The sequence below is a fragment of the Malurus melanocephalus genome, unplaced genomic scaffold (assembly GCF_030028575.1).
Source record: "Malurus melanocephalus ecotype Western Australia unplaced genomic scaffold, MMel_1.1 scaffold_1282, whole genome shotgun sequence".
In the NCBI taxonomy this organism is placed as follows: Eukaryota; Metazoa; Chordata; class Aves; order Passeriformes; family Maluridae; genus Malurus; species Malurus melanocephalus.
In genome coordinates, this window is record NW_026624514.1 from 21,801 (window position 1) to 32,088 (window position 10,288).

The following is a 10,288-nucleotide window of genomic DNA, read 5'->3' on the forward strand; positions in this document are numbered from 1 at the left end:
CACTCTTCCACAAACATGTTCCCGTGCAGCTCAGCCAGCTTGTCCCTGCAGGAGAAATGGCACAGGTGAGCTGGGGAAGGGTGGGGAGCCCTGGGAGAGCTCCAGGGCTTCTCTGCGCCCCAGCTCTGCCAGGGGATGGATTCATCTCCCACCAGGGACAGCAGTTCCCAGCCTCAATTTTAACGTTTCCATCTGCAGCCCTGATTCCAGCTCCTGATCCACTCAAACCTCAGCTCCCGGGAGCACCCAGATCTCTGCTTTTCCAGCACCCAACATTCCTGTCTGTCCCTGTGCTGTTCCAGCCCTCTGACACCTGTTTTTCCTAAAATTCCCCTCGGGCTCGGAGCAGAAGCCAGAGGAAAACACRGCCATGCTCTCCGTAATTTCCTCGGAGCCCCACTCCAACCTCCTCCAGGCTGGATGAGACAGGACTGACTTGATTTCCCCCAGTTTGGCCCCAGTTCAGTGGTTCTTACTCAAGCTTCATTTGGGAGGCAGAGCTGGGCTGAACTGCAACAGGAGCCAGCRGCTCCGGGCTGTGGGAGCACCATGAATTCTGTCATCATTCCCTACCCCCTTTCCCATGGTTGTTTAGTTTAAACAGACAAACGTGAGGCTGGGAGCAGGACCCAGGATTTGGGGTTTGTAATCCCAGGAAACACCCCCTGGAGGCAGCTCTGGCTGAAGGTGTGAGGAACATCGATGCTCCTCGGTCATTCCTGAGAATGGATTGGGTTGGAAAGGACCAGATCATCCAGTGCCACCCCTGCCACGGGCAGGGACACCTTCCACTGTCCCAGGGTGCTCTGAGTCCCACCCAAAGCATCCTCAAATGTCACAGGGTATTCTGAGCTGGAGGAGATCCACAAGGACCATCGAGTTCAACCCCTGCCCTACCCAGGGCACCCCAACAATCCCCTCTGTGCCTGGGACTGTTGCCCAAGGCCTGTTTCCCTGTTTTATCCTTTTTTAAACTGTTGTTTCCCAGTTTTATCCTTATTCCAACTGTTGTTACTCTGTTTTATCCTTGTTCAAACTGGGATTCCATGATTCCATGACCTGCACACAAACAGCACCCGGAAGCATTTCTAGAGAACAACAATTTCATTCCATGACCYTCTGGATTTGAACCACAACCTCTCTCCTCTAAATTCCAGCTGGTTCATCCCCTTCCAGTTCCACTCCCCGTGTCAGACAGGGCAGAGATTCCCAAGGAATCCTGTGTGGGGCTGGGAAAGTACCGTGGGAATCCTGAGCGCACGTGCAGCCCATCCACGTTCTGGCTGACCAGGAATTTCAGGATTCCCACTCTCTGCAGCCCCAGCAGCGCCATGTGAGTCTTGGAGGGCCTGGCRTTCTCAAAGGTGGTGTCGAATTTCGGGGAGAGCCCTTTCTCTTCCATAGTCCAGACACCATTGGGGCCCCTGCAGCCGTGGAGAGAGCAGGAAGGGAGAGCTCAGGCTCCAGGAACAGCACCAGCACCGCCCATGGGAGCAGAGCTCATGGATCAGCAGCATTTTGGGGGTTGGTGCAAACAGAGCACACATGGGGATTTTGTGTTAGAGGGAAAAGGGATGGACAGGAGGCRTGGGGCAGGTCTGGGGTGAACCAGAGCTTTCCAAGAGTTTTCCAAGATGGGAGATGGACTCGGAGGAGGCACCACCCTCCCWGCCCACAGCCTTACCTGAAGTCAGGGATTCCCGAGGCCGTGCTGATCCCTGCTCCCGTGTGAAACACCACATTGGAGGAGCTCCGGATCAGGTCAGCCAGCTCCTGCACCTTCCGCTCCAGCTCCTCCGGAGGGTCGAAAATCTGGGAAAACAAATCAAAACAGCGTGGGATGGAGACATGTGGGGTGGATCTCCATGGGTACATGTGGGTGGATCTCCATGGGTACATGTGGGTGGATTATATGGGGAAGGAATCCTTCCCTGGGAGGGCGGTCAGGCCCTGGCACGGGGTGCCCAGAGCAGTTGTGGCTGCCCCTGGATCCCTGGCAGTGCCCAAAGCCAGGCTGGACAGGGCTTGGAGCACCCTGGGACAGTACAAGATGTCCACAGGGGTGGAATGGGATGATCCTTCAGGCGCCTTCAACCCAAACCATTCTGGGATTCTATGATTCCAGTGCCCAGTAACCCCAGTAACAATTCATCCTTTCCCACGAAGGATTTCGCATTCCTTAACGACAGAAGCATTTAATGGGAGAGACTCAACGCTGTCCAGAGCGTCTCCCTGCAGGGACAGGGCTGGAACACCCAACACCAACAGCAGTTTTGTTGCTCTGACAGGCAGTTGGACCATGCTGGGCTCCAGGAGTGACCCGGGGCCACCTCACGTGTGCTCAGTCCCAGCTGTCACCAGCAGTGCCACCGGCTCTGGGGACAGGGCAGGGCTGAGGGACAGCGTGGGACATGGGAGCTGTGGAGGTGGGGACAAAAACCCACTTTGTGGGGTCGGGATTGAACTCCTGAGATGCTTCTSCAGCCCCATCTCTTGGGGACAGGGACAAGGACAGGACCATGAGTGTCCCTGTCCCCTCACTACCCGCTTGGCTTAGGACAGGCCCCATCTCTCCTCCCAAACCCTGTTTTAAGCTTCCCAAGAGCTGCTGGAGCTCAGGGGGATGAGGGGGGACTGGTGGAATGGCCCTGAGGGAGATATGATGGGATTGGGGGGACATGGAGAGAGCCGTGGGATGGATGTGGGGGGAGAAGGAGGGAACCGCTGGGTGGCTCAGGGAGGCCACGGAAAGGGAACAAGGAGAGAGCCACGGSTGGGACATGAGGGGGACGAGGGAGCCATGGGGACGCCACGGGAGGRGCCACAGCCGGTGGGGACAGCGAGGGACCCGCGGGATACGCTGGGGACACACGGAGGGCTCGGTCCGTCCCCGGTGTCCCCGAGGTTGCCATAGGAACGGGCCGGGCCGCGGCGGGGCCCGCGCAGGGCGGGAGGCCCGGGAGGGCGGGGGGCTCTGCGGGCGGGCGGGGGCTCTCCCGGGCGGGTTGGGGTTCCCCGGGCGGTGCCGCGCTCACCTCGGGGAGGCCGCACTTGCCCTTGTCCGAGTACGGGGACAGCCCGGCCGCGTAATTCACCGCCATCGGCGCGGCCGCAGCGCGGCCGGAAACGCGGGGCGGGACCGCGGCTGAGGGAACCGCCCCGGGGCCGCCGCCACTGCCGCCATCTTGGAGCCGGGCAGGGCGGGAGTGCCCTCAGTGCCTTCAGGCTGCTCTGAGGGTGCCCTGGCCTGGCACCGCCCTCAGTGTGCCCGGACACTGCCCTCAACCTGCCCGGACACTGCCCGAACACTGCCCAGACATTGCCCTCAACGTGCCCAAACACTGCCCAGACATTGCCCTCAACGTGCCCAAACACTGCCCGGACACCGCCTTGACACTGCCTTGACACTGCCCTCAACCTGCCCGGACGCTGCCCTCAACCTGCCCGGACATTGCCCTCAACGTGCCCAAACACTGCCCGAACACTGCCTGGACATTGCCCTGATCCTGCCCGGACACTGCCCGGACACTGCCCTCAACGTGCCCGAACACTGCCCGGACACTGCCCGGACACTGCCCTCAACGTGCCCAAACACTGCCCGGACATTGCCCTCAACGTGCCCAAACACTGCCCGGACACCGCCTTGACACTGCCTTGACACTGCCCTCAGTCTGCCCGGACACTGCCCGGACACTGCCCGAACACTGCCCTCAACGTGCCCAAACACTGCCCTCAACCTGCCCGGACACTGCCCGGACATTGCCCTCAGTCTGCCCTCACGGTGCCCTGACCTGGCACCGCCCGAACACTGCCCTGGCACTGCCCGAACACTGCCCTCAACCTGCCCGGACACTGCCCTCAGACCGCCCTGGCAATGCCCTCACACAGCCCCGACACGGCCCAATCTGCACTGAAACCCAGCCCGGGGGCAAACAGAGGTGGTCAAAGGGGCGCTGGCGAGGACAGGGGTGCCAGGGATGGGCAAGAGATGCCACCAAGAGCCACCAAGGAGAGCAGAGGGTGCCAGGGAGGAGCAGGGGACGGTGACAAGAACAGGAGGTGCCATGGCGGGGAAGGGGAGGTCAGGTCGGGACAAGAGGTGCCACCACGGGCAGGGGGTGTTTGGGACGGGCAAAGGGTGCCAAGCACCAGAGCCCAGGCTGTCCCCTCCCCACACACCCCGTGTCCCCCTGTCCCCCTGTCCCCRGGCAGGAGAGGTGCCCGCAGACYCTCYCCAAACACCGCCCGGCCCGGCCCCCCCGGTGCCCGGGGCTGTAACCGCAGCCGCGGCCGTAACACAATCCCCGGCTCCGGTTCCCGGCTCCCGGCGCTGCGCTGGCAGCTCCAGCACGGCCCGGGAGCGGCGGATCGGGGGGAACCCGAGCTGTCCCCGGGCGGGGACGGACCCTCCAGCGTGGCCATCCCCGAGCAGGTGCCGCAGGGCTGACTGAGGCTGAGCCGCCATGAAGAGCCTGAAGGCCAGGTTCAAGAAGGCAGATGTGAGTGCCACCCCTGGGGACGTGGGGACACGGGGATCTGCTCCAGGATGTCCTCAAGGACACGGGGACCTGCCCTGGGATGTTCACTAGGCCATGAGGAGCTGGGGATTTTCATTTTGCCCCCAGCGTCGCAGGGACGTGCCCTGGGACACGGAGTGGCCGCTCACCACGGGGACAGCAGCCCCACGGAGGTTGGCACTGCCACCCTGCCCGGTGGGATGGAGCCCCCAGTACTCCCAGAGCCATTGCTGGGAGCGGGGCAGAGCAGAGGAGAGGGAAGCGGGTCCCAGGTCCTTTCTCTGTCCCCTTCCTGGGGACAAGTGCCGCTTTGCCAGCTGCCACAACCCGTGGAACCGGCCTGTCGATGCTCCTCAATTATTCAGCAGTGGCCTGGCACGGGGCCRCAGAGGGCAGAGGGGGACAGCGCTATCCCCAATGCACTGGGGGGTCACAACTGGGGACATGGGGACACAGCTTGAAGCCYCTCACATGGAGTTTTGGGGGACCACCCTGCTCCGTGCCTCCGTTTCCCCACACTGCCCTGGCCGTGTCCCTGAGAGGCTCCCCATGTCCTGCTGCCACCGGGGCCCTGCAGGGCAGTGCCTGGGCACCCTCTGCGTTTTGGGGCTCCCCCCGAAGGTGTTTGGGGGTTCCTGAGATGCACTCGGGGGGGGTTCTGCCCTCCCTTGGCCCCAGGACAGGGCAGGGCAAAGCAGGGGGTGCCACATCCCCCTCCTCGGGGCAGGGTGACAGTGACACGAGGATGCTCAGCCCCATTTTGGGGGTGTTTTTGAGCACAAGATGGGACAGCTGCGCCCCGCGGCCCCAACCCCTCCTTTAACTGGGAGCAGTGTGTGTGCGGGAGCCGCTCCCCGCGCCGTGGCGGGATGCAGGGACGCGTGGAGCGGGGATGCTGAGCAGGGAGCGAGGGAGGGAGGGGACGAGGGAGGGACGGGGGTGGGTGGAGGCGGTCCCGGCTCCCACTGCCGCAGCCCCGGCCCCCGCCCGGGCGGCGATGCCGGAGCGCTCCGGGCTCGGGGGTGCCCGTGCTGGCCGGGGCTGGGGGCGGGGGGCGCATGGCGTCCTCCCGCCGCCTCCTGCTCGGCACCATGAAGCAGATCTGCCTTTGTGCCGCCGCCTCCTTCGCGGTACGTCCCGGCTCCCCTCCCGGGTCCCCTCCCGGCTCCCCTCCGGTCGCGTCCTGCGGGCTGAGCCGTGTCCCCCCCGCCGCCCCCATTGCCGTCCCCATCCCCATCGCGGGGCTGCTCCGCGTCCTCCCCATCCTGCTTTGTCCTTGCCTGACACGGGGGTGGAGGGAGCGGGCACCACCCTCYCAGTTTGCCCAGGAGCCCCGGGAGATTGGTTTGTTCCCTGTCCCTGGTTCCACCGGGCTGGAGGGGCTCGGGGGAGGGCACCCGGCGGGCACAGGCGGCTTTGGGACAGGTGCCAGCGGCTCCCGAAAGGTGACATCCATTTCCTGCCGCCGCGACCGCAGCCAGCGCCGCTCTGTCGTCACCGGCTGCGGGGTGAACCCAGGACTTGCAGTCCTTGTCCCGCTGCGGGTCGCTCCTTTGGGATTGGGGTGTCCAGGAGCGCTGGGAGAGCGAGTCCTGGGTGGAGGGGACGGCGCCGTGCCCCGTTATCCCGGGAGGCTGGAGCATCCCCGGGGATCTGCTCTCGCTGCTTTGATCTGTGCTCGCCCTGCTTTGATCCCTTCCTCCTCCGGGAGCAAAGCGGGGCTGGGAGTGGGATCAGTGGGGAGAATGGGCAGAGCTGGGGCTCCCATGGGTGCTGGCTGTGTTTAGTGTTGGGATTTGGGGCGTCAGGGGCGAATCTGGGGGCAGCCGGGCTCGCTCCTAAATCCCAGCCCGGCACAGCTAAATCAGGCTGGGTCTGTAAATCCCAGCTCTGTGAGGGAGAGCTCCATCCCAATCCCAGCTGAACTCTCGGTACCTGGGGGGAGCTTCCAGGAGATGGTGGGGGAGCACAGCAGGGATGGGGACAAGGCCAGCCCAGCCCAGCCCAGCCCAGCCCTGGGGACAGCACTGTCACAGCTGGCACTGTCACAGCTGGCACTGTCACAGCTGGCACTGTCACAGCCTCCTCTGGGCTCCGTTGCAGAGCCAGGACTGGACCAAGAACGACGAGAAGCTGCTGCAGGCCGTGGACTACAACGATGCCAGCCGGGTCACGTCGCTCCTGCTCCGCAAGGGCCTGGTGCCCACCAAGCTGGACTCGGAGGGCAAATCCGCGTGAGTGCCCRGCCCCGCCCTGGGGACACGTTTGGGGACAGGGGACACGAGTCCCACAGCTCTGGCTGTCGCTGCAGGTTCCACCTGGCTGCCACGCGGGGGAACGTGGACTGCCTGGAAGCCATGCTGGCCCACGGCGTGGATGCCATGACCAAGGACAGCGCGGGTGAGGGCATGGCCACCGTGGGCAGCCCAAGGCCACTGGTTGTCCCCAGGTGTTGAGGCTGTGTTGGGGTCAGAGGTGGTGGCCAAACTGGGGGGCTGTAAATTGTCGCAGTTTGCTAAAGGAGCTCAGGCATTGCCCATTTGGAGCTCCTGRSGTTKTCCCTTTCCTGTTCAGCCCCRTTGCAGCAGATCCCCCKGTGTGYYYRTCCCTCTGTCTGTCCCCAGGCTGTCCCCGCTGGCACAGCCCCACTGTCCATGCTCTGACCTGTTTGTCCYTTCCCAGGTAACACTGCCCTGCACTTGGCCTCCAAGCACGGCCACCCCCAGTGTGTCAGCAAACTGCTGCAGGTACGGCCGGGGGGAGGAGGGAGGGAGGGAGGTGCTATGCCAGCGCGGTGCCCTCCCTTGTCCTTGACCCCCCTTCCCTCCCCAGAGCCTTGGCATGGGGGCTCCCAGCTCTGTGTGCCACTGCCTGGCACCGGGGAGCCACAGGGGCTCTGTCCCTTGTCCTTCAGCCACAGGGGCTCTGTCCCTTGTCCTTCAGCCACAGGGGCTCTGTCTGCCTGTCCCCTGTCCCTGTGTCCCCTCCTCCCATAACCCCGGCTCTCTCCGCAGGCCTCCTGCCCCGTGGACGTGGCCGATGGCAGCGGCCGCACCGCGCTGCACCTGGCGGGTGAGTGGGGACAGTGCCAGCYCTGTCCTCTCGTGTCCCCGCGGGGGGCAGCGCTCAGCCTCTGTCCTTGCCCGCAGCTGCCAGCGGCTGCATCTCCTGCTCCGAGATCCTCTGTGACTTCAAGGCCCCTTTGAACAGCAAGGACAAGGTGAGATCKCTGAGCTCCCGGCCCTGCTGTGCCAGCCCGGGGCTGTCCCAAAATACAGCTTGGGGTGGCACAGGGGACTCGGGGTGACACCTGCAGGGGGATCTGAGCCCGCTCTGCTCCTCCTCCCCGCTGCCGTGCCCAGGAGGGCTCCACGCCGCTGATCCTGGCTGCCAAGATGAGCCACTCGGAGCTGTGCCGGTACCTCCTGCACCGCGGGGCCGCCGTCAACAGCCGGGACCTGCAGGGCAGGTGGGGCTGCGGCACCGGGGGCGGCGGTGGCCGCGGCAATCGGGCACTGAGCCGCGCTCTCCCCGTGCCCAGGACAGCGCTGATGTTGGCCTGCGAGAGCGGCAGCGTGGACACCGTGGAGGTGCTGGTCAGCGCCGGYGCCCGCGTGGCCGTGGTGGACGCCACCGGGCACGACGCCGCTCACTACGGGCTGGCCACGGGCAACGCCCTCATCCAGCACCTCCTGCAGGAGGCGGCCCAGCGCCGCTCCTGGGCCAGCGGTGAGGCTGCGGGGGCACCCCGGGGCTCCTGTCACCCTGCACGGGGCTGGCAGAGCGCGGGGGATCGTGTCCCCCTTTTCCCCGGTGTTTTGGGGCTGCCTTTGCCTGCGCTGCCCCTGCACCCACTGAGCTCTGAGCCCCTAAAGCTCCCCAATTTCTTTTTTCTCCCACTCTGCCCCACAGAAGAGGAGTCGACTGAGCAGACGTCACAGGTGAGGGGCTGCTGCCCATCCCTGGAAGGTCCCGGGTTGGGCAGGGAGGTCACCATGGGGGTGATGTCCCCTCTGCCCTGGGGTCTCCGCAGACATCTTCGCCCAGCCAGTCGTCTGTCAGGGACAAGAGCAGCACCCCGAGGAAGAGRAAGGCCCCTCTGCCTCCCCCGGGCACCTCCAGCCAGGTCAGAGGGGGGTCCCCATATCCTCACCTGGCCTGGTGGGTGCAGAGCAGCCCCAAACCCCCTCGAKGAGGGGCTGTGCTGGCACCGGGGGCTCCATGCCCTGCAAGAGCTTGTCCCGTGTCAAAAAGCCCCCTGAGGCACACGGGGTTGGAGGCAAAGACATTCCATGATTCCRTGATTCCTGCAGGAGGACCGGGATGCCTATGAGGAGATCGTGAGGCTGCGGCAGGAGAGGGCCCAGTTCCTGCAGAAGATCCGGGGCCTGGAGCAGCAGGAGAAGCAGAGACGGGAGGTACCAGCTGCAGGGTCCTGGGGAGATGCCACCGTGTCCCTGGGGAGCAGAGGGGRCAGCGGGCAYGGGGACAGCRGGCACRGGGACAGYGGGCAYGGGGACAGCACTCATCCCTCCCTGTTTTCTCCCTGGGTGCTGGCAGCGGGCAGAGCTGGAGGAGGGCTCCCTGCGCTCCATGGAGAAGCAGGTGAGGCCAGGGAAGAGCTCAGCTYTGAGGGCTCCTGGTGCCGGGAATGCCATCGGGACTCAGTTCCCGTGCCTCGCCCCACAGATTCGGGAGCTGGAGGAGCGGCTGGCGGCGCGGGATGGGGAGAAGAAGAAGCTGGGCAAGGAGGTGGAGGCTCTGCGGAGCCGCCTGTCCTCGCTGGAGGTGGGTGTGGGCAGGACGCAGCTGGCAGTGCCCAGGGCTGGGGACAGGCKGTCACCTCCACCCTGCACCCCCAGAACGAGAACACGAGCTATGACATCGACACGCTGCAGGATGAGGAGGGAGACCCGCTGGAGTTCCCAGGTAGGGCCCTGCGGATTCCCAAGGACACCCCGGGGAGGTGGCGCTGGGCAGGGGGGGCACAGGTGGGCACAGCCCCGGGTCTCTGTGTCCCACAGGAGCAGAGATGCTGCTCTCCAAGAAGACGCTGAGCCCCTCGGCTGAGGAGCTGCTGGCCACRCTCCAGGGGCAGGTGAAATCCCTGACTGTGCAGAACAAGGAGCTGAAGGAGAAAATCCAGGCACGTCCCMCTCTGTCCATCCCTGTGTCCCTCTGTCCCTGCCCTGTCCCCTGTCCCGCAGTGGCCTCACGCTCTCTCGGCAGGTGCTGGAGAACTACGAGCGGGACGAGAGCAGCCCCCCTGCCCCGGGGRACATGGTGCCCGCCAGTCGGTACCAGGCCCTGCAGCGGGAGCTGGAGCAGCTGCGGGCACAGAGCAGGGAGGCCAAGGCCGGCGGGGACGGGCAGCGTGGGGCCTCGGAGCCCATCCCGGGGGGAAGCGCGGGGCTCCGTCCCGAGGAGCCGGCCTGGGCCCGGGGCGAGCGCAAAGTGGCGCTGGGCGAGCTGGGGGTGCAGACATCCCCCTCCTCCTCCCCGTCCGGCGAGCGGGCGCCGGGCGCGGAGCTGGCGGAGGCGCGGGCGGCCCTGAAGCGGGCACAGACCGAGCTGGAGGAGCGCGAGCGGCGGCTGAAGGAGCTGCGGGCCCGGCTGGAGGCTGCGGAGGCCGCGGCCTCGCCGGGAGCCTCTGCAGAGGAGGCGTCGAGGGAGAAGGAAGCGCTGCTGGAGCGCTGCGGGCGCGCCGAGGCCGAGGCCCAGGCGCTGCGGCGGGAGCTGGAGGCGCGGCCGCGGGACACGCCGGGAGCGGC

The 10,288-nt window shown here is 65.6% G+C and overlaps 2 protein-coding genes across 2 annotated transcripts in view; one reads left to right on the top strand and one right to left on the bottom strand.

Annotated features, from left to right (window-relative positions):
• The window catches only part of SIRT6 (sirtuin 6), a 5,257-nt gene extending 2,115 nt beyond the window's left edge, over positions 1 to 3,142 (bottom strand). Inside the window, exons 1-4 of the mRNA XM_057387654.1 lie at positions 3,036 to 3,142; positions 1,685 to 1,812; positions 1,242 to 1,424; positions 4 to 45 (exon numbers count right to left, since the gene is read on the bottom strand). Of these exons, the coding sequence (XP_057243637.1) occupies positions 4 to 45; positions 1,242 to 1,424; positions 1,685 to 1,812; positions 3,036 to 3,101 (419 nt within the window). The 5' untranslated portion in view covers positions 3,102 to 3,142. The remainder of the gene's footprint in view (positions 1 to 3; positions 46 to 1,241; positions 1,425 to 1,684; positions 1,813 to 3,035) is intronic.
• Positions 3,143 to 4,384: 1,242 nt separating this feature from the next.
• ANKRD24 (ankyrin repeat domain 24) overlaps positions 4,385 to 10,288 on the top strand; it is a 7,550-nt gene continuing 1,646 nt past the window's right edge. Inside the window, exons 1-18 of the mRNA XM_057387655.1 lie at positions 4,385 to 4,580; positions 4,626 to 4,690; positions 5,467 to 5,647; positions 6,621 to 6,751; positions 6,829 to 6,917; positions 7,200 to 7,264; positions 7,532 to 7,589; positions 7,667 to 7,737; positions 7,880 to 7,986; positions 8,059 to 8,246; positions 8,430 to 8,458; positions 8,551 to 8,643; positions 8,831 to 8,935; positions 9,078 to 9,122; positions 9,207 to 9,305; positions 9,380 to 9,446; positions 9,542 to 9,663; positions 9,747 to 10,286. Coding sequence (XP_057243638.1) covers positions 4,464 to 4,580; positions 4,626 to 4,690; positions 5,467 to 5,647; positions 6,621 to 6,751; positions 6,829 to 6,917; positions 7,200 to 7,264; positions 7,532 to 7,589; positions 7,667 to 7,737; positions 7,880 to 7,986; positions 8,059 to 8,246; positions 8,430 to 8,458; positions 8,551 to 8,643; positions 8,831 to 8,935; positions 9,078 to 9,122; positions 9,207 to 9,305; positions 9,380 to 9,446; positions 9,542 to 9,663; positions 9,747 to 10,286 — 2,172 coding nt within the window. The 5' untranslated portion in view covers positions 4,385 to 4,463. The remainder of the gene's footprint in view (positions 4,581 to 4,625; positions 4,691 to 5,466; positions 5,648 to 6,620; positions 6,752 to 6,828; positions 6,918 to 7,199; positions 7,265 to 7,531; positions 7,590 to 7,666; positions 7,738 to 7,879; positions 7,987 to 8,058; positions 8,247 to 8,429; positions 8,459 to 8,550; positions 8,644 to 8,830; positions 8,936 to 9,077; positions 9,123 to 9,206; positions 9,306 to 9,379; positions 9,447 to 9,541; positions 9,664 to 9,746; positions 10,287 to 10,288) is intronic.